This window comes from Aphanomyces astaci (genome assembly GCF_000520075.1).
Source record: "Aphanomyces astaci strain APO3 unplaced genomic scaffold supercont1.11, whole genome shotgun sequence".
NCBI lineage: Eukaryota > Oomycota > Saprolegniomycetes > Saprolegniales > Verrucalvaceae > Aphanomyces > Aphanomyces astaci.
In genome coordinates this window covers 1,062,592-1,086,054 of record NW_009798274.1, presented here as the reverse complement: position 1 = coordinate 1,086,054, position 23,463 = coordinate 1,062,592, and the positions used below count along the sequence as shown (strand labels likewise).

General features: G+C 52.0%; 13 protein-coding genes across 21 annotated transcripts; 4 read left to right on the top strand and 9 right to left on the bottom strand.

Annotated features, from left to right (window-relative positions):
- Nucleotides 1-26: 26 nt before the first annotated feature.
- H257_06019 (hypothetical protein) lies at nucleotides 27-2,049 on the bottom strand. The gene is made up of 4 exons (XM_009831083.1): nucleotides 1,559-2,049; nucleotides 893-1,506; nucleotides 625-831; nucleotides 27-485 (listed from the first exon to the last, which is right to left on the bottom strand). Exons 1-4 carry the CDS (start codon nucleotides 2,022-2,024, stop codon nucleotides 237-239), a joined length of 1,536 nt encoding a protein of 511 aa, XP_009829385.1. The 5' UTR covers nucleotides 2,025-2,049; the 3' UTR covers nucleotides 27-236.
- Nucleotides 2,050-2,166: 117 nt separating this feature from the next.
- H257_06018 (hypothetical protein) lies at nucleotides 2,167-4,044 on the top strand. Of its 4 annotated transcripts, none has more exons than XM_009831079.1 (5): nucleotides 2,167-3,128; nucleotides 3,186-3,427; nucleotides 3,492-3,576; nucleotides 3,636-3,748; nucleotides 3,805-4,044. In XM_009831079.1, exons 1-5 carry the CDS (start codon nucleotides 2,181-2,183, stop codon nucleotides 4,004-4,006), a joined length of 1,590 nt encoding a protein of 529 aa, XP_009829381.1. In that variant the 5' UTR covers nucleotides 2,167-2,180; the 3' UTR covers nucleotides 4,007-4,044. The 4 variants fall into 4 exon arrangements, with proteins under 4 accessions (XP_009829381.1, XP_009829384.1, XP_009829382.1 ...); XM_009831082.1 differs by having other exon boundaries at nucleotides 3,481-3,576; XM_009831080.1 differs by having other exon boundaries at nucleotides 3,636-4,044.
- Nucleotides 4,031-5,230, bottom strand: H257_06017 (hypothetical protein). The gene is made up of 3 exons (XM_009831078.1): nucleotides 4,535-5,230; nucleotides 4,396-4,477; nucleotides 4,031-4,337 (listed from the first exon to the last, which is right to left on the bottom strand). The coding sequence occupies exons 1-3, from the start codon at nucleotides 5,166-5,168 to the stop codon at nucleotides 4,142-4,144; spliced, it is 912 nt and encodes a 303-aa protein (XP_009829380.1). The 5' UTR covers nucleotides 5,169-5,230; the 3' UTR covers nucleotides 4,031-4,141.
- Nucleotides 5,231-5,333: 103 nt separating this feature from the next.
- On the top strand, nucleotides 5,334-6,696 carry H257_06016. 2 transcript variants are annotated; one of them, XM_009831076.1, is made up of 4 exons: nucleotides 5,334-5,503; nucleotides 5,563-5,691; nucleotides 5,756-5,904; nucleotides 5,978-6,696. In XM_009831076.1, exons 1-4 carry the CDS (start codon nucleotides 5,345-5,347, stop codon nucleotides 6,138-6,140), a joined length of 600 nt encoding a protein of 199 aa, XP_009829378.1. In that variant the 5' UTR covers nucleotides 5,334-5,344; the 3' UTR covers nucleotides 6,141-6,696. The 2 variants fall into 2 exon arrangements, with proteins under 2 accessions (XP_009829378.1, XP_009829379.1); XM_009831077.1 differs by having other exon boundaries at nucleotides 5,756-6,696.
- H257_06015 (hypothetical protein) lies at nucleotides 6,160-8,345 on the bottom strand. The gene is made up of 10 exons (XM_009831075.1): nucleotides 7,774-8,345; nucleotides 7,601-7,716; nucleotides 7,487-7,547; nucleotides 7,386-7,430; nucleotides 7,263-7,323; nucleotides 7,134-7,194; nucleotides 6,949-7,035; nucleotides 6,756-6,873; nucleotides 6,389-6,650; nucleotides 6,160-6,336 (listed from the first exon to the last, which is right to left on the bottom strand). Exons 1-10 carry the CDS (start codon nucleotides 8,315-8,317, stop codon nucleotides 6,180-6,182), a joined length of 1,512 nt encoding a protein of 503 aa, XP_009829377.1. The 5' UTR covers nucleotides 8,318-8,345; the 3' UTR covers nucleotides 6,160-6,179.
- Nucleotides 8,346-9,080: 735 nt separating this feature from the next.
- Nucleotides 9,081-10,115, top strand: H257_06014 (hypothetical protein). The gene has a single exon (XM_009831074.1). It carries the CDS (start codon nucleotides 9,165-9,167, stop codon nucleotides 10,053-10,055), a length of 891 nt encoding a protein of 296 aa, XP_009829376.1. The 5' UTR covers nucleotides 9,081-9,164; the 3' UTR covers nucleotides 10,056-10,115.
- Nucleotides 10,116-10,932: 817 nt separating this feature from the next.
- H257_06013 (hypothetical protein) lies at nucleotides 10,933-11,272 on the bottom strand (the record flags this gene model as incomplete). The annotated part of the gene is made up of 2 exons (XM_009831073.1): nucleotides 10,933-11,106; nucleotides 11,204-11,272. The coding sequence occupies 2 exons, from the start codon at nucleotides 11,270-11,272 to the stop codon at nucleotides 10,933-10,935; spliced, it is 243 nt and encodes an 80-aa protein (XP_009829375.1).
- Nucleotides 11,273-11,376: 104 nt separating this feature from the next.
- On the bottom strand, nucleotides 11,377-12,044 carry H257_06012 (hypothetical protein; the record flags this gene model as incomplete). The annotated part of the gene is made up of 2 exons (XM_009831072.1): nucleotides 11,377-11,704; nucleotides 11,953-12,044. 2 exons carry the CDS (start codon nucleotides 12,042-12,044, stop codon nucleotides 11,377-11,379), a joined length of 420 nt encoding a protein of 139 aa, XP_009829374.1.
- A 625-nt stretch (nucleotides 12,045-12,669) lies between these two features.
- H257_06011 (hypothetical protein) lies at nucleotides 12,670-15,584 on the bottom strand. Of its 4 annotated transcripts, none has more exons than XM_009831071.1 (11): nucleotides 15,318-15,584; nucleotides 15,106-15,248; nucleotides 14,921-15,048; nucleotides 14,499-14,868; nucleotides 14,202-14,302; nucleotides 13,705-14,079; nucleotides 13,591-13,659; nucleotides 13,362-13,493; nucleotides 13,175-13,277; nucleotides 12,997-13,124; nucleotides 12,670-12,925 (listed from the first exon to the last, which is right to left on the bottom strand). In XM_009831071.1, the coding sequence occupies exons 3-11, from the start codon at nucleotides 14,942-14,944 to the stop codon at nucleotides 12,809-12,811; spliced, it is 1,419 nt and encodes a 472-aa protein (XP_009829373.1). In that variant the 5' UTR covers nucleotides 14,945-15,048; nucleotides 15,106-15,248; nucleotides 15,318-15,584; the 3' UTR covers nucleotides 12,670-12,808. The 4 variants fall into 4 exon arrangements, with proteins under 4 accessions (XP_009829373.1, XP_009829371.1, XP_009829370.1 ...); XM_009831068.1 differs by having other exon boundaries at nucleotides 12,695-12,925; nucleotides 14,917-15,048; XM_009831070.1 differs by having other exon boundaries at nucleotides 12,695-12,925; nucleotides 13,392-13,493; nucleotides 14,917-15,048.
- Nucleotides 15,585-15,771: 187 nt separating this feature from the next.
- Nucleotides 15,772-16,948, top strand: H257_06010. Of its 2 annotated transcripts, XM_009831067.1 has the most exons (3): nucleotides 15,772-16,464; nucleotides 16,510-16,568; nucleotides 16,629-16,948. In XM_009831067.1, exons 1-3 carry the CDS (start codon nucleotides 15,824-15,826, stop codon nucleotides 16,856-16,858), a joined length of 930 nt encoding a protein of 309 aa, XP_009829369.1. In that variant the 5' UTR covers nucleotides 15,772-15,823; the 3' UTR covers nucleotides 16,859-16,948. The 2 variants fall into 2 exon arrangements, with proteins under 2 accessions (XP_009829369.1, XP_009829368.1); XM_009831066.1 differs by having other exon boundaries at nucleotides 16,510-16,948.
- A 907-nt stretch (nucleotides 16,949-17,855) lies between these two features.
- H257_06009 (hypothetical protein) lies at nucleotides 17,856-19,633 on the bottom strand. The gene has a single exon (XM_009831065.1). The coding sequence runs from the start codon at nucleotides 19,538-19,540 to the stop codon at nucleotides 17,963-17,965; it is 1,578 nt and encodes a 525-aa protein (XP_009829367.1). The 5' UTR covers nucleotides 19,541-19,633; the 3' UTR covers nucleotides 17,856-17,962.
- A 708-nt stretch (nucleotides 19,634-20,341) lies between these two features.
- Nucleotides 20,342-20,650, bottom strand: H257_06008 (hypothetical protein; the record flags this gene model as incomplete). Its single annotated transcript, XM_009831064.1, has 2 exons — nucleotides 20,342-20,449; nucleotides 20,588-20,650. 2 exons carry the CDS (start codon nucleotides 20,648-20,650, stop codon nucleotides 20,342-20,344), a joined length of 171 nt encoding a protein of 56 aa, XP_009829366.1.
- Nucleotides 20,651-22,081: 1,431 nt separating this feature from the next.
- On the bottom strand, nucleotides 22,082-22,618 carry H257_06007 (hypothetical protein; the record flags this gene model as incomplete). The annotated part of the gene is made up of 1 exon (XM_009831063.1): nucleotides 22,082-22,618. One exon carries the CDS (start codon nucleotides 22,616-22,618, stop codon nucleotides 22,082-22,084), a length of 537 nt encoding a protein of 178 aa, XP_009829365.1.
- Between the last annotated feature and the right edge of the window lie 845 nt (nucleotides 22,619-23,463).

Below are 23,463 nucleotides of genomic sequence, written 5' to 3'. Positions count from 1 at the left end.
CATGCAGAATTCAACATTGTATCATGGATTTCTCCCAAATTTAGTTAAACGTGTAAATCATTTCGCCAAATAGCATTCGAATCAATTTGATCCAATTTCAGCTTGTACAAACAAAGATTAGTCCAGTTTGCCCAATGGCTGCTCCAATTTCGAATCGATTTGACAATATCGTTAGGACACTTGAAAATAGTACTGTACAGTATTGCGTACAACGCTGCACTACCTTATTCACTACCTTATTCTAGATCGTTCCACTGGGACTCAAGAGCTTGAATGGAATCAAGGGTGGTCGTCGAGAGTTTGCGGCGAGGCTGCATCGATGAGGCGGGAACCTCTTGCGCCACCAGCACCACATCCACAGGCCGACAGCTCTGCGCCACCAGCAATCCAATGTCCTCGATCGTGCGGTCATGCTCAGAATCGGATTTCAACGGACCTTCCACAACGCTCGTGAGGATGCGGTCGTTGTGGTTTGTGGCTACCATCTACATAACCAGTCAGTCAATCGTACTATGGAGGATATTGATTCAATCAAACATTTGCAGACGAAAACGAGTAGAGTTCGACCAGACACTCGACGACTAACAATAACAACAAGAGATATATGCCACAAATGTCACGTACGTCGATGGACACGTCAAAGTGCCGCAGCAATGTCCGCATGGCCACGGAATACGCAAACGAAAAGTCTTTGGTTGCTTCGATGCCTTGGAGTTGCTGCAGCAACGCTTCCAGGCGGGGCTGGATCTGCGTCTCTCGGATGTACGTCCACTCAGTGAGGTTGTCGAATTGGGCGTGCTGGGCGGCCAAGATGTGGGCCCACGCCACGTCCTACCCTCCATTATAGTCGCATGTATGTATGCTCGATGTATATATTTATATAAACACATACGTCTGGGGGTGGCAGCAGTGCGCTGTGGGCGGGAAAGAGCTCGTGGTGGTATTTTGTCTCGACGTTCAACGCAAACGCAAACGATTCCTTCAACTTGGCGGCGACTTCTACGCCATTGTGAGCCCCTTGCGTAGATTTCAAATGCAGCGGTTTGCTGCGTGTTCCGTGCTTCACATGGATGTCCAAGGGAAACTCGCCGATCCATTGGATGTGCGCTGGCCACGAAAAAGAAGACGACGAGGGGAACGTGTGGCCTTCTTGCAAGTTGGTGCGGCGCTGGATAGCCACACAGCCTGACTGCAGGTGGGGCAGCAGCACACTCGACAGAAACTTGTGGATGCGGTCGTTTGAGAGGTTGATGTCCTCGTCGTGGGGCGATGTCATGAAAGCGGACGGCAAGGCGAAGCCATACCCTTGAAGCAGGTTGTCCTGGACAGACGCTTCGAGTCCCGCGATGGCGCCTTGGATCAGAACGGCGGCGGCGGCGGCCGGCAGCGTGAAAAGATCAGCTGGAAGGCGCACAATGAGCAAGTCTAGCACTTCCACGTCTAGCAGCCGTAGGATTTGCTCAAGATGCTCGTGAAGGACGACACTGGACAATCGATCTTGCACACCTAGGACGAATGCAAATTGAGCTCAGCTGCATGTTTTGGGGCTACCCCGTACTCAATGAGGGACGGTCGTGGCTGAGCACGTCTTCGTCGAGGATGGCGCTAATGACGAGCCCTTCGCGTGGGACGTCGTCCTCGGAAAGAAGTTCGTTGATGGCAATGCTCTCCCCGAGGCGGCCCAGATTTTCGTCGTTTGCAGGGTCCCCAGAGTATGAAAAGTGCGTTTGGACCAAATTGCTGCCACGGGTCAACACGGCAGCTTTCACCTCAGCAATGACCTGGGTGTCCTTGATAAACGTCGCAGGGCTGCCGTACCCGAGTGGAGCGATCGAGACACCCTCCGAGGATGCAGGCGCACCAGGGAATCGCAGAGCAGCCGTGGATTGAACGTTGGCTTTCGATAGAATCGCCGATGCTCCAGCAGCTGTTGCTCGACCTGTGTGCAGCAAGGCCATACGATTCATGGATACATGCCGCGCGGGAGGCAACGCAGCTACATGCGTGATAATACGAGCCAACATCTTGAAGCCACTGACTATCGGTGGCCTTTGTGGAAAAGTTAACAACATTGTTACATTATCCGGTAACGTTATCCGAATGTATATTTGGGGATCCGAAAGGCCGAAAGGTTGCACTGGATAATATCCGGCATTTACCAAGCGCGTTTTAGCGTGCAAATGGAACGTACGTTGGATGATATTGCGACATCGATCGATCTTACTCCGTGGACGTCCAAGCTCAAGTCGTTCACAGCTTTCGCTGCCGACAACACCATTCGCCACAGCAACAATGCACATCACTCTGTAGACCTCTCCATTGAAGCAGCATTCGTGGCGCTGCAGGCCAAATTGTCTGCCGCGGGCAAAGAGTTGGTGTGGAAGGACGTGTTGCTGAACAAGTTCGAGACCTCGTTGAAGCACGCAGAGAAACGTGCAGATTCAAACCAGGTCGAGTTGGATCATGCGTTCTTGGAACATGCCAAGCAAACAATGCTGGTGGAATCGCTTGACTTAAAACTCCGCGAATGCGCAGATGCCCGCGACGCGGCAAAGTTAATGCTCACAGACATGCAATCCCAACGAAGCGACATGGTTGATCGATGCGCGGCCATGGCTAGAGATATGTCGGTGGCTCAGATGCTGCGCGACCAAAGTGACCGAGAGTGCCGCGAGTGGAAGGATCGGTGTGTGCAGCTCGAGGCCGACCGGCGGGTGCAGTCGCAAGCGCTTCACGTGCAGCATCAAGAGTCGTTTGCATGGCAGACAAAGCATGACATTGTGCTGCGCCAACTGCAGAAACGAGAAGAAGAACGACGCCAACAGTTCGAGTCGAGGCAACGCCGGGTCTCACTGCAACCACCACCCCAACTTCCAACCACACACGACCAAGGCAGTCAAGTCTGCCATGTGAAGGGTACTACCACATGCGATACCGGCACTCAAACCTCTACACATGGCAGAATCGACGACGACGATCAAACATGCATGGAACTCCACCGGGCAGCGATTGCGCATCAGCAAGACCTGTTGACCATAGCATCTCAAGCAGCCCAAATCGACGCGCTTCACGCCAACGTGCAGCACTGGGAAGAGTCATATCGCCGCAGCATTCATGCTTATCAAGAGGTATATCGTTGTGGTAGAGCATTCTTGTGAACTGCGGCCATTGACCTGTTGACACAGTTGCGGCGCAAAGCAAACACGTGGAAGGGCTGTGTTGTGACGATGTTGCCCATCTACCAAGACAGCGCCAGGGCTGTAAAAGCCATGAAAGCCGCTCAAGCTGAAATGTCCAAGGCCAAACACATGTACGAGGTGGAAGGGCGTCGCTGGGCGACGCAGCTGAAGAACGTGGAAGAGATGCTGCGGCAGGCTAACGACCAGCTTCAACTCGACCAGCAAATGCTTGTCGAAAGCAAGAAAAGGTACTGGTAACCAAATTCCAGCCAAAACCACGGAGCTTATGTGGTGAATGCAGCTACGGTGTAGGGAGAAAGCCCTTGGACGAACGATCAAGAGCCGAGAAACAAAGGCTCGGGAGCTGGTCGTGGCACTCCAGTCGACCCAAACCAAGGTAACATCGAATCATTGCATTGGTGTCATTGAATGAGGATGACTAATGGCTAAGTGTAGTTGGACGCTATGCAAGCGCAATACACCAAGACAAAGGCGCTGTCCAAACAGCTGTCGGCAAGGTCGAGCCAAGTTCATGCCGCGTGGCAACAAGAGCGGACTGATCGCTTGCAGTAGTTCCACCCCTAATTCCGTGGTGAATGCTGATGCGACTTTGTTTAAATGTTAGAGCCATGGACGAGATTGAAACGTTTAGGGTAGCGCTGATTGAATGCTGCCAATGCGCTGTGACGCTGCAAGACAACCCTGTCCAGAACGGGCCGTTACCTGCGAGCCAACATCCTCCCAACATGCCCGCATCGACAACAACTTGGACGCTAGAACACTTGCGCGCGGTGACTGGACTTGCCGACCCCTTAGTGTATGGCTAATTTAAGTGCAAAACCACCACAGAGTTGTATTCTTTCCATCGTGTTTTTGTTTCGACGATGTATTCGGTTCTTATCAACGACAAAGAATTCTTCTTTATTCCTGCGACAAGGTTGCATTTTGTTCGACAAGGATATTTATTGCAGGCGCTGGAACACGGCGGCCTTGGCGTCTGTTGCGACACTGGGCGTCTCGAGGCTCACGGCATGTTCCTTCAACGCGGACGGCGCCAACACCACCATCGAGTTCTTGAGGGCTGCCGCCACGGACGCGACCACAAAGCCCGCGGGCACGTCAGTCAGCAGGATCTTGTCATTCGAAGTCAACTTGACTCTACATCATGCAACTCAACTATGAGGTCAACTACTCTTGGAACGATCATTCGTCGTACGAGTTCACAATGTCTTTCGCCTGCTTCAACACGTCGCCATGGGTCAAGGCAGCGCCGCGGATCGGGGTCTGACCGTTATTGCCTAGAACCCGTCATGACGTTGTGAATCATCTCAAATGAGAAGGCAGGGACGACGTACGAGTGTACGAGACGACGAGGGGCGCGGCGGCGTCGATTTGGGCTGTGCGCTGTTCGACATAGTGCGATTCCAAGGCATTCACGAGAATGCGGCGGAATTGGAGGAAGCCGTGTACAGGGTCGATCGCGGTCGTGATCACCGTCTGGAGGCCGCGCGCGTAAGGCTGGTTCGCAAACACTTGCTTAGCCACATCGGTCGAGTCACTGTCGTTGTTCTTGGGGTCGAAGAGCAACGCCACAGCCTTGCTGTCCTTGACCACGAACGCCAACTCGTCGACAGTCGAGATCGACGGGTCCACGGCAGCGATGTTCAACCCCGCCTTGGCGGCAGCGAATTGTGCGACCAGGTTTTCGGCGTTGTTGGGCAGCCACAGTGCGATCGTGTCGCCCTTTTGGAACTGCAGCTCCAAGAACCCGTTGGTCAGTTCGTTGACAAAGTTGTTAAACTCTTGGTAACTGAATCGCAAGTCGTCGTCGCGGTCGACATTGTTGAACGCGCGCACAGCTTCACGATGCGGAAGCGCGTCCACTGCCTTCTCGAGCGTGGCGCCGACGGTAGAGAACGCCTTCGCCACCGCCGAAGCACCTTGAGGACGGACGGAGCGACGCAACGAGCGAGCTAGGATCGAGTGCATGATTACAAGGACGGGCTCGTGGCTCCCAACAATTCAAGTCACTTGCGCTGCTGACGGGCGATAATCCTCTCACATTTAATATCGAATGCCAGAGAATTTATCATTTGTGGTGGGAAGGCGTATTGCGTATCCGAAATGATCCGGATAATTGGAGTCCGTCTTATACTCATTTCAACATGCTTTGCCGATTGACGCGCCAAGTCCGAGCGGCGCCGCTCGCGACGACTCGAAGCTTCACGACGAAGAAGGTGTTCCTTCCGATCCTGCGCAAGTTCAAGCAAGTGAACTCGGATGCGTTCTTGCCGCCCTCGCTGTTCCAACAAAAGATCATTCTGGTACACGACTAGTACTACCTTCGACTTGCTCCATGATGGGACGACCTTGCTGTACGTAGGTAGTGAACACCGCATCCAAGTGCGGCCTCACGCCCCAATTGAAGTCGTTGCAAGAACTCCATACCCGATATGCCGCGAAAGGACTCACGGTGCTTGCCGTCCCATCCAACGACTTTGGCGCCCAAGAGGTAGTTCGTCTCGTCATCCTTCCACGTTGAACACATACAGTGACACGGTTCAACCCTCATGTAGCCAGAAGACGACGCGACGTTGGAAGCCTTTTACAAGTCGGAGTACAACGTGACGTTTCCCATCACGACCAAGACCAAAGTGCTTGGGGACGATGCCCATCCCTTCTACCAAGCGATTGTCGAGCATTACACGAACGAAGTGTCCCCAGCGTATGTCCATCATCATCGTCCTCACTATCTCTCTCTCTCTCTCGTCCCATCTCAACATCCCCCGTACATCCAGATGGAACTTTGAAAAGTTCATCGTCGACGAATCCGGCGACCTCCGCGCCGTGTTTCCTCGCAACGTAGACCCGTTGGAGCCCGAAGTCATTGAAACCATCGAGAACCTGCTCAAGAACCTCGCACCCCCTTCTCCTCCATCTACCACTACCCCCACAGCCTAAACCATCCAATCCCACCCAATTCAACCATCACCAGTCGTATTATGGGTTTGCATCTCGCGTCACATGGTCTACTTGGCTGGGCCACGTAGGACTGCTCGCACGGTCGGGTGGTCGTTCATCCAATACCATCGTCTCTTCGTCGTACAGCTCCAAATGGATGTCGGCCGTCACCACATACGACAGCCGCTCGATTTCCCTACCACGTCGCAGATTGTCAGATGTCACAGACATGGTCATGCGATAGATACCGCCTCGCGCGCCGCGCAATGTTGTGGACGTCGCGCACCGCCATGTCTGGATGCACCACGATCGTCACGTCCAAGTCGGTGCCGTACGCCGTGCCGAGTTCCGATGGCCGGTCGCGATGGACCACCCAATGAACATTGACATGGGTCACACTCAAAATCTCTGGAATCGCCTTGATCGCATGCAGAACATCGTGCTTGATTTCACGAAACGGCCGCATTTGCTCGGCCGAGTTGCTGCTGCTGCCGTCGTCGTGGTCGTGTTCTACTCATGTTGACCATGTGGATACAAGTTAATGCATGGACATTTCACACAAGTGACATTCAAGGACATTTGGATGGATAGAGTCAACCAACCGTACGTACGTACCGTTGGCCACGTCAATGTGCACGAGCACTTCGGACACGTCGGGCACCCGTCGCAACACTTCGGCTTTGACCCGCGCCGCCAATTGTTGAGCTGCCGACACACTCGTGCGTCCATGGACCTGTACACGAGCATCAGTTTGGTATCGGTTTCGTGGCCATTGGATTCTTGTCCAATGGCACAATGGAGGTCGTACATTCACGCGGAGGTCGACCAACGTGTACGGCCCCATGCGTCGCGCGCGGACGTTGCTGACCGACACGACATCTTCGACACTGCTCGACTAGGTACGTACGTCCATGTGGTTCATACATCACATATATCCAAATGGCCACGAATCAACTACTCCAAATGGCCACGAAAACCAAAAAATACACGTACGGAATGACGCAGCAGGTCGAGCACTTCGTCTTCCACGCTTTTGTCCGTCAACTCGCGTACACTACAACAATATGCACACACCATATCCCCGTATCTCATCAACCGAGATATGCGATGATGTTTGAGTACCTGTCCAAGCAAATGTCGACACCTGTCTTGGCAATCATGCACGACACTACCGCTCCCGCGACTTCACAAACATGTGACAACGTCATGGGAATAGAATGATGCATCAGGTAGTTCAGGTCGTACTCGGATCAAACAGCGGGATGTTCGCCATGCTGCCCACGATGCCGCCTATCCACCACACCCAATGACATCACGACACGACCAGCATCACGTATTCGACGAACCGAGGGCCACCACTGACGAGATGGCGTCTGTGCGGTGGTGCCACGCATTGGCTATCAACACCTACAAAATTAAAGATCGACCTTGGTACATCTCGATGGACATGACTTGGGTACCTTGCTGTTGGTCTGGTTGCCGATACGCACGGTGGCATGGTACAGCGCTTCCTTGGCCCCGATGGACACGATGGCGGCACCGGCGGCAATGCCCCATTGGGTCGTTCGATCAAGTGCTATACATGAAGGTAATAATATCGCATGAAGAGAGGTAGATCCGTGGAGAAGGTTACATGTGAGGAACGAGAGGTCGAGAAACGACGGCACGGCGACGGTGGTGGCGGTGGCCGCATCGAAGAAACCGGTCTGGAGGATGTGGAACGCATCGTATCCCATGCCGACGCCAGCCGCAGTGAGGATGGCTCCCACCGTTAGAGACCCCACGGCTTCGAATTTCCCGTAGCCATACGGGTGCTCGTCGTCGGGTGGCAACCGCGAGATGCGGACGGCCCACAAGGTCACGATATCCGAAAGGAGGTCGGAGAGGGAATGGGCCGCGTCGGCGACAAGGGCGGACGAATTGACTGCGCATCCAACAGTCCCCTTGCATGCCGCCATGGCCAGGTTCACGTACATGCCGACGCGCGTGATTTTCATCGCTTGGTCGCTTTGCAGCGAATTCGGATCTGTCCTGCTGTCGTTGGATTTCTCTTTCGAGGACGTACTGTGCCCACGAAGGCGGCCGCATGTCGTGTCCACGACGATGGGTATCGTCGTGCTCGGACGATGCAGCAGAAGATGGAGCCTCCGAAGTGTGCTGCGTGAGGGTCGTAGCATGATCGATGTGTGTTTCAGGGGTGTGGACAATGGATAATCGCGTTCTTTGGGCCAATGAAAGAAAAGTATTTTTTTAATTGGTTTATTTATAACCAATCACATTTGTACATGCTTCTGGTTACGCCACAGAACATTTGGTGTAGACCTCGACATACATCTCCAAAAGTTGAAACGGCGCAGCGCCAGGTTTCCATCACCGAACTTTTCGAGGTGGACCAGTGCATGCATGCAGTAACGTTATGCATGGCTAGGCCGCATGAAGTCGTTCCCTACGTAGCCAAGGTCTGCCTGAATCAACGTGGCTGTACCGGTACGTGCAGCTGCAGTACGCTGGGCCAGCGAAATGGCATTGGTAGGCTTTGTCACCTGCGCACCAGCGAAAATGCATTGCTGCTCTGTCGTCTGTCCACCTATACGTACTGGTTTGGGTTATCGCAGTGGCAGTCACATGTGTAACCTTTGTGAACACACACACACACATCATACACACATGAACAATGACAACTCGATGGCATGTACATTGTTGCCTTCACTGACACGATGGATTGCATCCGCGCATCATCGTCAGGTTCAAGCAATCAGGGAGTAACTGTGTATCACCATCATGCATGTTGATGATACTCTTGCGTCAATTCTCCACGGCGCGCATGTGCTGAAACGACGTCTTCGATACACCAGCTTTATCACCATATCGCCAAATATCCGACGACGGCATTTTCCGGCGGCGGCTTTTCCGACGACTGCATGACAAATCCGGATAATTCGGCTTCGATTTCCAGTTGAAGTAATCAACACACAATCCGCGACAAATGGATACAGTGTGTATGCCACTTTCCAACTTTCCATCATGGACACCACCAGCTTGGCGGAATTCAAGCTCATCTCGGCGGTCGCGATCTGGCTCCTCGCGCTTGGTGGCGGCATGTTTCCCATCTACGTTCTCCAGATGAACGCCAAAGTGACAAGTACTCTGAACATGGCGGCTGCAGGCATCTTCCTCTCGGCATCCCTTGTGCACATGCTCCCCGATGCAGCAAAGAATGCTCCGCTCCTCGAGTTGGGGTGCACCCAATTCATGTGCTTCCCGTATGCGTTTATCATTTTCGCCGTTGGCTTTCTTCTCATCTTGCTCATCGAATCCATGGCCCACGCCCTTCAGGAACGGCTCCACGGATCGGCCGACGAACGTTTGCCGCTGCTTGTGAACGCCCCCCACATCGCCCACGACCCCGCCGACCCATGCGTGAAGGTCGAGGTCACCCACGCGCACATGCATGGACTCATCGACACGTCTTCGAATCCGTTTCTCGCCATCGTCGTGTTTGCAGCGTTGTCGTTTCATTCCCTTGTGGAAGGCCTGGGCATCGGTGCCGCCACGTCCACGAACGCATGGCAAATCTTCTTTGCCATCGTAGCACACAAAGCGTTGGCGGCGATGGCACTTTCCCTCGAACTGGTGAAGCACCAAGTGCAGCGGCCCCGGCTGATCGGGAGCCTCTTCGTGTTTGCTTCCATGACGCCGTTGGGGGTCATGCTGGGCGCGGCGCTGGCTGGCGACGACCCGAGCGACAGTCTGGCCGGTGGGGTATGCACGGCGTTGGCTGGAGGCACGTTCTTGTACGTGGGGGCGATGGAGATCATCCCACAGGAGCTGCACGACCGCCGCCATCTCCTGCAAAAGTGCGCCGCGATGGTCGGTGCCTTTGGTGCGTTCAGTTTGCTCGCGTTGTGGGTCTAGTCGATAGTAGCTATGTATACTATTTCATGTAATTTAAGTCAACTACGTATTTCTAGTACATACTGTACCAGTGGATGCTTCATCCACTTGATTTCTATCCAGTGGCCATTGTGGACAACAATGTCTAGTTGATGCACTTCCTTAACTGGATTCACAACTTGGTCGTTTCCGTGTGGTGGATATGAAAGCATTGACATATCGCCCCCTGTACGTACCTCCTCGCCTACATGATTGACGGCCCTCCAACCGACCGATACATTACGAATATACTACAGTACTCACATGGGACGATGGTAATCAAGAACGTGCAGAGGGGGGTCCATGGTGATGATCGTAATCGGCGATACTCGCTCGTTGCCGAGTCCTATACAGTACCTAGCTACGTTGGTCAATTCGAATTATGACGGTTTGGTGTTGGCCTACGTAACTGAATATATATATATTATATATATATATTACGTTACGTAGTGTACTAGTATGTCGTAATGCGTTGATATGGACTTGTTGGGTGTGTAGGTGCTAGCTACTGTTTGGACCGATGAATACGTACTGGCCTGTTCGACTTTTCCAGCCTTCTTCTTGTACCAGTAATTGAAATACAGTAGGGTGTTGAAGGGCGATTTTCAGTAACTTAGTACATGCTTGCATGAATAATGCGGATTATTTGTCACTGGAAATACGTACGGCAAGTACCGGTAGGAGTACTGTACAGTACACGACCGTAATTAGAGTACTGTACTCACCCCACCAACAGCATTGCATTGAACATTCGTGTTTCCATAACTTGGTTTCCATGTCATCCAAAACAATAAGCCAAAGCAGTAGTGCATGCTTAATACATCCTAGTATTCAATACAAGTGTTGCCACGGATGGAAGTTAACATGCGAACTCGCGCTGGCTCCCCCGCGACGACTTGACCGACAGCACGACGGCGTCCAGCGCACAAGGCCAGACAGGCCTTGGAGTTTGGGTTCCACATGTACATGTGCACAACGTCGTCACGGGGAACTGCGTGGACGCGTCTGGCAGCCACGGGGCCATCCGCGAGTGCTAGTGGAAGGGCCGCAACGACACGTCCTGAGGCGACGTGGGGGCCAGCGTTCCACGTTGCTACCTTGTGGTCCAGTGGAAAAAGATCGATACGTACCAATTGTACATCGCGGGCTTCGTGCTCTTGAACTACCACGTGGCGCTCCATAGGTCGACGAGTGGCCATCACAAGCTGCGAGTTTGCCGCGGTACTTGGGTTGTTCCATACCAAGGTGTGTTCCAGTGGCAATGGCACGAGTCGAGCGACGTGAGTTTCACGCTGCACGGTGGCTAATCGTTCGCGCTTATCTGCTTTGAGACGGTTGACTTGCCGCTTCGAGTGGAGGTCAAGCTCTTCTTCCACTCCGGCTCCTTGTTGACGGCTTCGAGTCGAGATCGACGAATGGGCTGCTCCTCTGCTAGACGGCGCGCCTCGACCTTCTTCATGGCCCAGTAGGCGGCCCGACGATTGCGTTCGTCGCCCGCGAGAAGCACGCGCTTCGACGACACATTTGAGCTGGCGTTCGAACTGCGCTCTCGTTGGCGCACGGCGTTGACGGCTTCGGTGATGTGATTCATGACGACGTGCTGGAATCTCGTAAAATGTTCTGTCGCCTTCCTGCAAAAGACCAAAGCATTTCTTATCTATAGCCACATAGCTGTGATGCTGTCTGTGGCTCAGAATATATCCCCGTGTCCCTTCAAGATCGTCAGGTAGAGGCCACGAGTGTTACATGCATTTCGGTTTTCTAATTCGCTGATTGGGCAGAAATTCAATTTCAAGATTGTGGCACATTCCTGTAGTTTCGGTTGAACTTTGTCCCGTGTGTAGCCGTTCTCGACGCATGGAGTTGGAGCTGTGATCACTTCAAGTGCCGTTCTGTCAACACGCCCGCTCTCCACCAGTCAACCTTTCGCTGATCAGTGCATCGCGCGTGTGCGTGCCAGCCGTCCTTCATGGAGCACCAATCTGTGCCACGCATGTAGCCGACCCTGCACCCTTCTTGCAGCTGACTGCTCGAGTGGCGTCTTGCGGCAGCCCCTGTCACTTGGGTTCGCTACTCCGCAAGACGTCGCTCCTCACGCGCGTACCCATGGCATGCGACGGCTGCGTTCGTTATCGCGCGGTGAGGGCTGGCGCCATCAACCGTCGAGTTGACTTTTTCCTCGTATGATGCCGACACGGGTGGCAACCTATAGCAAACGACAAGAACCGCCACGATGGCAGCAAGACTACGTGTACGTCGTGTGGTGTGTCGCAACTAAAGCAGCCTAGAATCAGGTACACACACTTCGTGCTTAGTGATGTGGATGGCTCCGTTTTTGAATGTGCATTGGGGTACCTTCCACGGGGTGGCTCAGTTTCCGCTTCAGCACGACATGTACGAAGTGACGGTCGAAAGCTAAACGTATGTGTGCCTGCCTGCCTATCCATGATGCATGCACCCATTTGTTATTGCATCAGCGGAATACAAAAAGCCTTCATGTGGCCTTGGTGCATGTAGGTGCTGCTGTCGACTGGCGTCGTCGCTTCGGAATTGCCAGACCTTGCTCAACAGGTACAACGTTTTCTTACGAGTCATTGAAATATATATAATCAATGTGTTTGATCTGATAGTTGGCTTTTAGTATATATTGCATTACTATGCATCTCCGCTCGGGTCAATCACTACAGACAGTATGCTGGTGTTGCTGTCCGCTGTGAGTTGCCTCGTGTACACCGCTACAGTACGGACACCGGGCGCTGCGGGAGGCAAAGATTGAAAAAAGTAGAAGCAGAGAAGGAAGATGCTCGCCGCCAGCCCACCGGCAACGCTTTGTACCCTTCCATGGCGACCACCTAATGATACACGAAATATATTTTTCCACCGTGATGAAACGGGGATGTATATATATTATATATATCTATACCTTGGTTTGGAGCGCTCGAACGTCGCTATCTGGGCCACAGTAATGCGGATCCAAGATCAACAGCCACATGTCGGTAGCTTGGGCGCTGGAGGCTACGCCCACCACGGTGAACGCCAGCGAGGCCCCGCCTATTCGCCGCCATGTCATGCGAGCATGAAGAGGAGGACGACCCACTGACCCATCATGACTGGCGTTCCATGGGTGTCGAAGTGCTCGATCAAAGTCGACGCATGCAAGGGTAGGTCGCGGCCACTGGCGCAGTGGATGGTGCGGCAGCTGACCTATCACCAGGCTTTAGATATCGCGTGGAATTGAATCGAAGAGTATAGTAGGATTAGATGACTAGTACTACTACTAGTTAGTACATTGTATCGGGCGTCCAACACAAACCCCACTTCAACAGACCCAATCCAGGCTTTCGAACCAGCAAACTGCGGCGGCTTGTCGCCCATGCGCACCAAACTGTCTTGGATGTCACGATGACTTGGCACGGGAAGCTATACATACAATATAGACTTTCATCAATAAGACTACTACCATAAATAGCCCCATGTGTCCTTGTATAAGACTAGTAGTTGATTCGGAATCTTGCACCTCAGTGTAGTGATTCCACCACAGCCACGACGCCAGCGATTGCAACGACCGGTACGCACATCCCCATCCCTACTAACATGATGATGACCAAGCATCCAACTCGTTCTACAATACCTTGTCCTGGACACCGTTGTGATTGTAGTGGTAATATTCGACTTTGCCTTGGACAAGGCTAAACGTGCTCACGTGTTCTGGCACAGGAATGCCAACGTGCACATTCACCAAATGTCCCAATGATGGGCTGTCCACCCATTGGCAGCGCGGTCGAAAGAGACACTGTGTCGTCGGTTGAAACCACATCGCATGCAGGTGCTGGCGTTCACACTCGGCCAAGTGGAGGCCGTTGCGAGTCCACAGCCCGATGGGATGCGCGGCGCCTCCATGCAGCGGGTACTGGACGAGCGCGAACGATGCCGAGTTATGTCGAACGGTGTCTTGCTGGGATGAAGGCGAAGGTTGGAGTTTTGCAACGTGCTGGACGCGGTTAATCTATATGCATGCATAGTCCTGATTCACAAGTTCTGTTCCGTGTACGAAGATGACCATAGTTGTATCTCCTAGAGTCGTCCTGGAAGCCAATATGTGAGAGCAAAGTAGCTCCATTTAGTTACCTGCAAATGTAGGTGTGCGATAAGCGTCGCCAGTGCTGCAGCGACCGACAGCTCCCATGGTACACACACCACCACATCGAACGCCACGTCCACCGTCTCAACTATATGTGACAACGTCGAACTACGCTTCGAATAACGGAGATACTGTAGGCAGACAATCAATAATCGACCAATCAAAATCCAGATCACGAATCAAGTAGCCAATCAAATCCACTCTTTGACCAATTCAAGTGTGTGACTTCAATTAGTGTGATACACTGGACAGTATATGTATGTAGTATATGCAAGAAGTCGTACATTGGGCTCCTGGGGCATGGGCAGTCCATACTGGGGCTCCAGCAGCAGACGACGACATGGCGCGATGTATGGTCACGGGATGGTGCGACGACCTGTACGGCGCGCCGCCTCCGTGCGTTCGCTCGTGGTAGGCAGGCAACACGTCGCGCAACGACAGCCGTCCATTTGAAGTGTCGTTGGACAGAAGTTTGCCGTGAACGACGTCGCCAGAGATGGCGAGTATGAATTGGCACGACGACGACAGCGTAGGCAGTTGAAAGAAGCTTCGGGATGGATCCTGCATCGTTTGTCGAAATGTCTCAAGCGCTGTCACAAACAAGTCGTCATGCGAGGGTGGTGGCGACGGTAACGTCGATGGAGGTGGTGTGATCTGCAGAATACGATAAGACGGATCTGCGATGTGGGAAAATGGCGGTACCCACGAGAGCGATGTCGTGAAGGAACATCGAAGCATGGTGTAGTCGATGCTAGAGAGAAACGCAGTCGGGTCGTCGTCGCCGTCGTCGGTTATGTTGTCCAACGTCATGGAGTTCCATGATGTCGTGGCGTCCTACGCGGCAATATGTCAGAGTTTGAAGTATGCGTGGCGGCGGATGCAAGCACTTGCATGGATACTACTAGATGACGGCGGCAAGTACACTTGGACTTGACGTGACCCGCGCTCGTGCACTAGCACGTACATCGGACGTGGCGTGCCATCCTTCGTCGTGTTGCCAAGCCGATGTTGTACCTTTGCGTCGACTTTCTCGACTATCAGTAGTAGATGGACCGATCACCCCATGACCATAAGGTCTTACACATAAACAATGTCGAACTTACATATATCCTGCTTCGATGCATCCGCATGAACTATCACGACCGGACCGAGCACTCGCAGCCCCCCTGGCAACATGTCGCAATGGGTCCACGGTTCGTTGACGCTACTGGTACGGTCGCAGAAGTCGCTCGTGATAGACCACACGGCAATCGAGTCATGCGTGTCTGTGCCTACAAACGATGCTTCTTCGGTGCCATCGAGCAGCGCGATCGTTCGCAGGAGCGAGCGTGGTATGCACCCGTGTGACACTGGCGCTAACATTGCGAGCGACATTCACAATGCAACCATCATTTTTGTACATACTTGAAATAGTGTACTAAGTAGTATTGTCAAAGTTACCAAAACCTAAATAGTGTTGGTTGATCGTGGGGACTGTTGTATGGATATTCCAGCACTTTCCGCACACTATTTTCCGTCATGCCATCCCCAACCCAAGATACCGGATATCACGGGCCAGTTGGCAACTGCACTGTCCTTCTTCTACATTTTTTCGTTTTGTAACGATCGGATGCTGCGTCAACTCAGCGGGTCGTGTGAGGCGACCACGCGGACGACCGTTGGTTCAGCGCTCGGCGCCTCACAATTCTTGCGGCGACCGGCGTTCTCCTCGACCCGCCTCCCGCCACTGACCTCCCCGATCGCAGAAACACCGATGAAGCCCACGATCCCGTCATCGTCGCCGCTTCCAGTGTACATCTACCCACTCCTCGTGCCCGCGGCCGGCTTGGTCACGATGGCCATGACGATTGGGTACAGCTGCACGCATCAGTTCACGTGTTCGAACGTATATCCGACGCTGTCCACGGCGGCCAAGTACCATCCGCAGTTCTCCATCTTCGCCGTGGGGATGAACGTCACGTCGTACATGATCTTCCTCACCGTGTCGCTGTATTCGACGTTCCTCCTTCGCACCGTTCCCACGTCGACGTCCTGGCAACGACCGCTGGCATGGGCGTACTACGGGTTTGGACTGCTCACGTGCATTGGTCTCAGCACGTTGGCGACGTTTGACCTGAAGCGATGGGAACACATCCACATCGCGGCGACCGTCGCGTTCTTTGTGAGCTCTTGGATCATGATGTTTCTCGCGCAAACATCGCGATGGATGGTGCACTACCGCCAGCCGCATGTCGTGCGGCCCCACCACCGGTACGAACCCGCTATTCGTGGAATGTCCTCATGTTGCTGTCGTAGGCGTGCGTTGATGTGGGGAAACGTCTGGCTCGGCGCCGGCATCGCTCTCTCGGTCGGATGTACGTACCTACCCCGGACCCCAAAAGTAGTTGTCACGTCTCACTTTCGCGTGTACATAGTTGGGTTTTGCTACCTCTCGGTGCACGACCATATTGACAACGTGTTCCACGTAACGTACCTCATGGAGGCAATGTGCGAACTGTTTTCGATCTGCTGCCAGCTTCTCTTCATGGGCACATTGTCGGCCGAAGTCGGCGACCTCGAACGCATCAACGGGTACTTCAACTCGGTCGACGCGGCAGTCCTTGGTTCAGTCCTGCTCTCTGTGTTGGCGGTCGAATGTGCCTGACCACCTACGGTTCCGCCACTACTCTCAACTAACTACTTATACAAAATAGACAAACCCTGTCGCATGTGATGATTCACGACACACCCTCAATGTGTTGTACTAGTAGCCTGCGTTCGTCTGTGGTGCGCATACTTCAACCTTCCCAAAGGAACAAAGGTCCAGTGGGCAGACTAGTGCGCATGTGTTCTCTCATGTTGTAGCTGCCGCGGTTTGTTCAATACGGGTGGTCTTTATAAATATAGTCGTTGATTAGGCTTTCACTGAAACATTTATTTAGGCTGCCACAAAAAATGTCAGAAAAACTTTTCAGAAATATTGTGATAATTTTTCCAACGAACCAAATCTCACATACTGAATTGACCTAATACAGTATTCTGATCGATTGATCTCGTCGTCGAATAGAATCACCAATGGACGCTATTGGCTGATCCAATTTTCAGTGGATTTGATTGGCTCTTACAGAAAGGACAAGTATAGTCAGCCAATCAGAACTCCAGCGTGATTCAATTTTGATTCGACAAACCTCGCGAATTTTGGTTGTTTATAGCGAATTTACAATAATACGTCGAACTTTTTTACAGTTTCTGACAGAAAAATAATTTCAACGGCAACTGTCCAATTTTTACCTAACGTTACATGATATAGTTATGCAATCATGACATCCAGAGGTCACATCAACATGTTTGCAAATATTATTTTCTCAGCTCCCATTTGAAAAGGATATTCTCTGTCAGAATTTTATTTACATCAAATTTCCTGTGGTAGCATCCAGACTCACCCTTACTGTTAATATAAATATGTTGAAAAAATAACTACATAAATCGAATTATCTGCTTTTGATTTTTATATATATATATCCAAAACATATACTTCAAAGTACGTCTAAATACATCGAATTATCTGCGTTTGATTTATATACACTAGTATAAATATATCCAAAACACAACACAACGGAGGTACAGTACTACATGTACCACACTGTAAACACCTTGAACTACACGCAACTCACACCATGTATTATGTATATATATATTATGTTGATCTATTCCTACAGCGCGACGTCTCATCTTGTTGCAGGTAGGTGGTCGGGGGGGGATGGGGGGGTTACATGATGGAACATTCGCCTTCTTCGCCGTCGTCGGCGGTCGTTGCACTGGGTCCTCCACCTCGCGCCGCCGCCGCGCCGCTTCCACTCGTCGACTTGGCGGCTTCCTTTATCTTTTCCTGGCACGCGCATGCAAAGCTGGACGAGACGCCGGCAAAGTAGCACCGATTGCAGTTATCGCAATGAACATCGCGGTGGTCGCCGCAGCGTTTGCACTTGGAGCAGTGGTTGCGCTTGTGCTTTTCTCGATCGCACAGCTTGTTGCTGCACCAGGAAAAGTCGTACACCTTGTCGCAGGTTTTGCACGTGTAGCCGTCGATGCAGTCGAGGATCGTCAGGGTGTCGTGGGATGACGTGGCGCAACACGGAGGCGGCAGCCGTTCGTGGAGCTTGGTCATCATGTCTCGGATCTTGGACAGGTTGTGCATGAAGCAGTCGTCCTTGATGAGCGACGACACGTCGATGCCGGCCATGGCGATGCTTAGAAACGGGTTCTTACAGGACGTGCACCGGCATGTGATGCCGCACATGCTGCCCTCCTTCACGCACGCGCAGCGGCCGTTGCGGCAGCCGCCGGCACACCGACACGAGTGCATCTTGGTCGACGATGGCGCGAGCACGACCATGTTGGAGGACGAGGGAATCGGCTTGGTGCTGCCGTGAAAGTGGTGGGAGGACGTGACGGGGGCGTTGGGCCGCGGCGCGATGGGCACGACGCGCGCCGCCGTGGGATGGACCGGCAGAAGCGTCTGGCCGTGGTTGTTGAGCACCATCCAGTAGTTGGGCATGGTCGTCGCCGGCGTAAACGCGAGCGGCGTTGGCGGCGGCGGCATGGCGTACGTGGTGGCCAGAGGTTTTTCGTCAAACGAGGCGAGATCCTCGAGGATTTCCATGTCTTCCATCGGCAACAAGTCGGTATCGTCCGACAAGGCCGATGCCGACGAAGGGGACGTGGTCGCGTCGTCCTGCGTGAGGAACGACAGCAGCTCCGTGTCCTCCATGAGCGAGGACGGATCGTTGGATACCGAAGTCACGTCCATGTTGTCGTCGTCGCTGTCATACGCCATGAGCACGTCGACTTCTTCAAGGACCGGCGTGGCGACTTGGACGCGGTCGACGCCGCCACGACACATTGGACACGTGCGATTCGACCGGTACCACCGGAGGAAGCAACGACTGTGAAAGATGTGGCCACATGGAGCGATTTGCGTGTGCGCGTTGCTTGAGAGACACACGGAACATTCGTGGAGCGAGATTGGGAGGTGCGGGACTTGCTTGGCGATGGCGGTGCAGTGGCGGGCAATCTCCACTTGCGCGGCGTCGATCGACGGCGGCGGTGGAGGGGATTGGCCATACATGTACGGGTGCTGCTTCGACGTGTACGACGAAGACAGAGTTGGTTGAGATTCTTGCTTGAATATAGGTTGGTTCTGTGCGTGGAAGGAGTTGTGATAGTAGTGGTACGCAGGGGCCGCGGCCATATGTGAGTTTGTGGATCGATCCGAGTCCACGCAGATGACCTTCCCAGCCGCGTGGGAACCCCATCCGTCTAGTTGAACTCGCTTGACTCCTGGCATGTTGTTAACAGGAGGAGGTGGCGTCGGCGGCAGCAGCAACAACCGTAGGACTCCCAAAGGCAAGATGGGTTCTGATGGGTTGTTCGTGGTGCTGTTTCACCATCAAAATGTCTCATACCACCGAATTTCACCCGATTTCGTCGGAAAAACCCGATTTTGGACCACCTTTTTGCACAAACGGCCGCATTTACATGTGACAGCTGGCCTTACCACCTGACTTGAATTAATTTACTTCAACACATCAGCGAACTTGAAATTTGTATACTTCTCGAGGAATATTATTCGACGTTGTTGAGCAGTTTACAAATATACAAGTGTGAAATGTCCGGATACGACCCAAATGTCGGAATTCACTTATCAACTTCAACGCCCCCACCTCCTGGTAATTTCTTACACCAACAAAACTTCGTGGCGGTCGTCGTCTGAGCCCGCTATAGACAAGATGGATATCGACGGTGCTGGATACTGAGGAGTTGTCGGCACGTACAGTACATTACCTGGTAACGTTTGCAGGACTAAGAATGCCCTACAGTACCGGTAAGGTAGCATTGCTATGAAATTGTTTTTTAACTGTAAATGGCCCAACTAATACTATTTCAATAGTATTAGTTGGGCCATTTACAGTACTACTATTAAAATAGTAGTACTGTAACTAGTATTAATAATAGTCGGCGGTTGTACTTCACTGTCAATGTATGATGTTCTAAAATTACTACCTGTATACGTAAATTAATACGAAGTACTAGTAGTAGTTTACAGTACACACTTTGTTATTTAAATCTACCATTGCTGTAGCCGCCTCTATTTTTCCTGGCTGAGTCGACCCCACAAGCTACTTTGGTGCTTGGGCATTTGTTGCTGGAAGGTTTCGTCGAGAGCGTCACTGACTGCGGTGACGATGTGATGGCACTAATCGGCCTGCAATACCAACGCAAAATGATAGAGATGGCATTGTTCAAGGATCATAATTGTGGTTGTTGCATGGCTTTTACTATTGTACCAGGTATTACCAACGCTCGTTCTACTCTTGCCCAAGGGTTTACCTACCTTGGTAGTGATGTGGCACCGAAAGTGCTCCGGGAACGCGACGGTCAATCGTTCGCGCTGCATGTTGGTATCGTCCACTTTGCGAGTGAGATGGTCCAGTAAATAACGACCTGTCTTTATTTAGCTCATGTGCCAGACTCTCGATTTGCGTTGTTTACAGTTAACGTGTGGTTTTAATATTGTCATCCATTGATTAGTGAGATAAAACAATGGGCAAATTGGGTGAAAAGCACAATACTACTGTAGTACCGGTAAATATTAATACTGTACAGTACACTCGTAAAGAACGGTGCGTTTCTTTATACAGGTCATTGCGTGCTGCAGACAGCACTGTAGCCATTTGAATCCTGTGCTTCGTCAATAACGTTACTCGAATACTACAGCGTGCAAAAAGTGACGAAATAACGTTAGCAGCCACTTTGCCGTGGCCGATTGTCCTTTGCCCACTGTACATCGACTTTGACAGGCAAATATTCCTGTTAGAGTCGATGTACAGTGGGCAAAGGGCATCCATCCCCACCGGTAAGACTGTATAATCAGACTGTAAAATGCCGTTTTACAGTTCCTGTATTTTGATTTTTGTCAACCCCAGCGATAAGACGGTAAAAAATCGGCATAATTATTATACGGAGATGAACCCGGAGGCATTAGTTTGCTTTGGGCGACGGTGATGGAATTCACTTGTGAGATCCTTGACCACCTTCCCACCCTGTATAGTCAATAGTAGGCCGCCACTGTAGGTACTTCGAAGTATATGGACTCACCATGGACGATGCGGTTGAGAATGACGACGGTTCTAAGCAACGGGTTGATGGAAGTAAGGAAAATCGGTCATTAACACCTGAGAACGTGTGTCATTGCTCAGTGAAGGTTGTGCTTTGGTTGGGCTGCCGATGCACTTGACGAGATTATTGAAGTGTGAGCCACGAGCGCGGTTGAAGGATCCATTTGCTCGAAGGAAAGCGATTACTACGGTAACGTTAGTACTGTATTGGCTTTCCGCAACTACTGTACAGTACATGACACCGATATTGGTGTCATGTAGTTGATGGAAAGCCAATACAGGATTGGACATAATTATCTATGCATGACATGTTATTGGCTAATTCGTCAAAACTGTATTTTACAGTCGCGACTGTAATTTGCAGTAGTATACAATTTCCTGTATTTTACAGTCGCCCGGTGGGGTTGTCAAAACTGTAAATATTCCGGATAGAACTGTAAAATAGCGTTTACAGTCGCACCGGTGGGGATGCTCTAGAGCCACTTAAGAACGTGCAACTGCCCAGCCTAATGACACGCGAAAAGCATCGCGTTGCACTTGTCCGGGATAATATTATAACGTCGTTGTGCAAATACTAGTACGCCACGACTGGCATAAATCCATGTCGACACGCCCCTTCGATCGCAGCCGTCGTGCTTTCTAAATGGCGACTTGTGCAGCATCGTTCATCGCACGGCTCGAGCAAGGAATTCCATATGCTTAGGATCATTCTAAGGAGTGCCAAGTTGCCCCCAGCTGCTGTGCATTCCACTGGTGTGTTTTCCACTGGTGTGTTTTCCACTGGTGTGCTTTCCACTGGTCTTGAGCAAGAAGTGCACCTCCGTAAACCGACCAGCCTCGGCTATGACGTGGCCAAGCTGCACGTGTTGGGCTAAAACACCAGGTTGTAAGAACCACTGCCCGACAGTCAAGTCCCCGTCGATTTTGGTCACATGAATGAGAGTCCACGTCGATACCACCAGCCTTTGCGTCGCGTGGAGCACTTTCAGATGTCGACACATCGACCCAGCACGATCGGTACATCCTTGAGTTGTGTGAGTACGCAAGAAATGTTCCACCGACAAATGCCCATTCTTCGCGCGTGCAGCCTTGGGTTGACATGCAAAAATAGATTCCACCATCGTCGTCAGGCCACCTCTTCCTTGATGCTGCATGGTCCATTGCGTCAGCTGTACAGCCTTCAGCTCTCGATGCCGATGTAGCCATATCACAACGCTGAAATGTCCTCCATCTGCCGCGCCATTCATGATACTGGTGGTGCAACCTTCTTGTCGACGGTTGTGACGACTTGTATATATTGCCATTTGCAGACGCACCGTCCATGGCGGCTGTCGTTGCGGGTGAATGACGTAAGCCCATCCAACCATTTCAGCACACACAGATAGATAACTATGCTATGCGGCAACATGCATCACTGTGGGGTCCATGATCCCATACCCCTGAACCTAGACCACCAAATCCAAATGGTCACTTTCAACAGCTTCCAAAACCGACGCCGGAGTGACGGCGCCCGGTCGATACCCATGGAGGAACTAGACCGCATCGATATGGCCACCCAAGTACGCGTTTGTTGACGGTATACAGTGACGTTAGTATTGGGATACTCCATGCCACGGATTGACAAGTCATTGGAACTTTCTACCTGACCTGTTTCCGACGCCATCTGCATCGCTTCTTCAAAGCAATTCTCGTCAGGGCGATGGGTCACCTCCAACCATTGCATCACATCCAGACGCCCCGCATGCGTGGATCAATTCTACGACGTCCAGATGGCCACTGTCGCCGCTGCCATGCCAAACGCTAGTTCAGAGCAGCTTTGGGACGATTGCTCCGTTCAAATATAGCACTGCGGGAGGAAGCGTGTGTAGTTGAGGGCAAAATGCACAATGAATTAACTGAAGATCTACAAAGATCTCCTTAATCCTCATCATAAAATCTTCTTAGTCTACTTCACTACTTCTACACTAATATGCATTTTTGTATACAATGGATGCGGGTGCGGTTGAGACATTGGGAACTTCACTAGGCTAGCGATTCTAAGCTATACTTGCCCTTGAGACACGTTCCCAGGCAAGCATGATCTAGGATGCGC

What these genes read in the sequence shown, in the direction of transcription:
- H257_06010 (XM_009831066.1), top strand. Translation starts at nt 15,824, where the DNA reads ATGCTGCGTCAACTCAGCGGGTCGTGTGAGGCGACCACGCGGACGACC. An exon ending in GTCGTGCGGCCCCACCACCG is followed by an intron (nt 16,465 to 16,509) that starts GTACGAACCCGC and finishes TTGCTGTCGTAG; the next exon opens with GCGTGCGTTGATGTGGGGAA.
- H257_06014 (XM_009831074.1), top strand. Translation starts at nt 9,165, where the DNA reads ATGGACACCACCAGCTTGGCGGAATTCAAGCTCATCTCGGCGGTCGCG.
- H257_06019 (XM_009831083.1), bottom strand. Translation starts at nt 2,024, where the DNA reads ATGTTGGCTCGTATTATCACGCATGTAGCTGCGTTGCCTCCCGCGCGG. An exon ending in CACTGCTGCCACCCCCAGAC is followed by an intron (nt 832 to 892) that starts GTATGTGTTTAT and finishes AATGGAGGGTAG; the next exon opens with GACGTGGCGTGGGCCCACAT. An exon ending in ACTTTGACGTGTCCATCGAC is followed by an intron (nt 486 to 624) that starts GTACGTGACATT and finishes CTGGTTATGTAG; the next exon opens with ATGGTAGCCACAAACCACAA.
- H257_06015 (XM_009831075.1), bottom strand. Translation starts at nt 8,317, where the DNA reads ATGCTACGACCCTCACGCAGCACACTTCGGAGGCTCCATCTTCTGCTG. An exon ending in GCAACCAGACCAACAGCAAG is followed by an intron (nt 7,548 to 7,600) that starts GTACCCAAGTCA and finishes TTAATTTTGTAG; the next exon opens with GTGTTGATAGCCAATGCGTG. An exon ending in GCACATTGACGTGGCCAACG is followed by an intron (nt 6,651 to 6,755) that starts GTACGTACGTAC and finishes CAACATGAGTAG; the next exon opens with AACACGACCACGACGACGGC.
- H257_06009 (XM_009831065.1), bottom strand. Translation starts at nt 19,540, where the DNA reads ATGCCAGGAGTCAAGCGAGTTCAACTAGACGGATGGGGTTCCCACGCG.
- H257_06011 (XM_009831068.1), bottom strand. Translation starts at nt 15,576, where the DNA reads ATGTTAGCGCCAGTGTCACACGGGTGCATACCACGCTCGCTCCTGCGA. An exon ending in ACAACGGTGTCCAGGACAAG is followed by an intron (nt 13,660 to 13,704) that starts GTATTGTAGAAC and finishes TCATGTTAGTAG; the next exon opens with GGATGGGGATGTGCGTACCG. An exon ending in TGTTGGACGCCCGATACAAT is followed by an intron (nt 13,278 to 13,361) that starts GTACTAACTAGT and finishes GCCTGGTGATAG; the next exon opens with GTCAGCTGCCGCACCATCCA.
- H257_06018 (XM_009831079.1), top strand. Translation starts at nt 2,181, where the DNA reads ATGGAACGTACGTTGGATGATATTGCGACATCGATCGATCTTACTCCG. An exon ending in GCATTCATGCTTATCAAGAG is followed by an intron (nt 3,129 to 3,185) that starts GTATATCGTTGT and finishes CTGTTGACACAG; the next exon opens with TTGCGGCGCAAAGCAAACAC. An exon ending in TCCAGTCGACCCAAACCAAG is followed by an intron (nt 3,577 to 3,635) that starts GTAACATCGAAT and finishes GGCTAAGTGTAG; the next exon opens with TTGGACGCTATGCAAGCGCA.
- H257_06017 (XM_009831078.1), bottom strand. Translation starts at nt 5,168, where the DNA reads ATGCACTCGATCCTAGCTCGCTCGTTGCGTCGCTCCGTCCGTCCTCAA. An exon ending in CCTCGTCGTCTCGTACACTC is followed by an intron (nt 4,478 to 4,534) that starts GTACGTCGTCCC and finishes GACGGGTTCTAG; the next exon opens with GCAATAACGGTCAGACCCCG. An exon ending in GCGAAAGACATTGTGAACTC is followed by an intron (nt 4,338 to 4,395) that starts GTACGACGAATG and finishes TGCATGATGTAG; the next exon opens with AGTCAAGTTGACTTCGAATG.
- H257_06016 (XM_009831076.1), top strand. Translation starts at nt 5,345, where the DNA reads ATGCTTTGCCGATTGACGCGCCAAGTCCGAGCGGCGCCGCTCGCGACG. An exon ending in ACGACTTTGGCGCCCAAGAG is followed by an intron (nt 5,692 to 5,755) that starts GTAGTTCGTCTC and finishes ACCCTCATGTAG; the next exon opens with CCAGAAGACGACGCGACGTT. An exon ending in ACGAACGAAGTGTCCCCAGC is followed by an intron (nt 5,905 to 5,977) that starts GTATGTCCATCA and finishes CCGTACATCCAG; the next exon opens with ATGGAACTTTGAAAAGTTCA.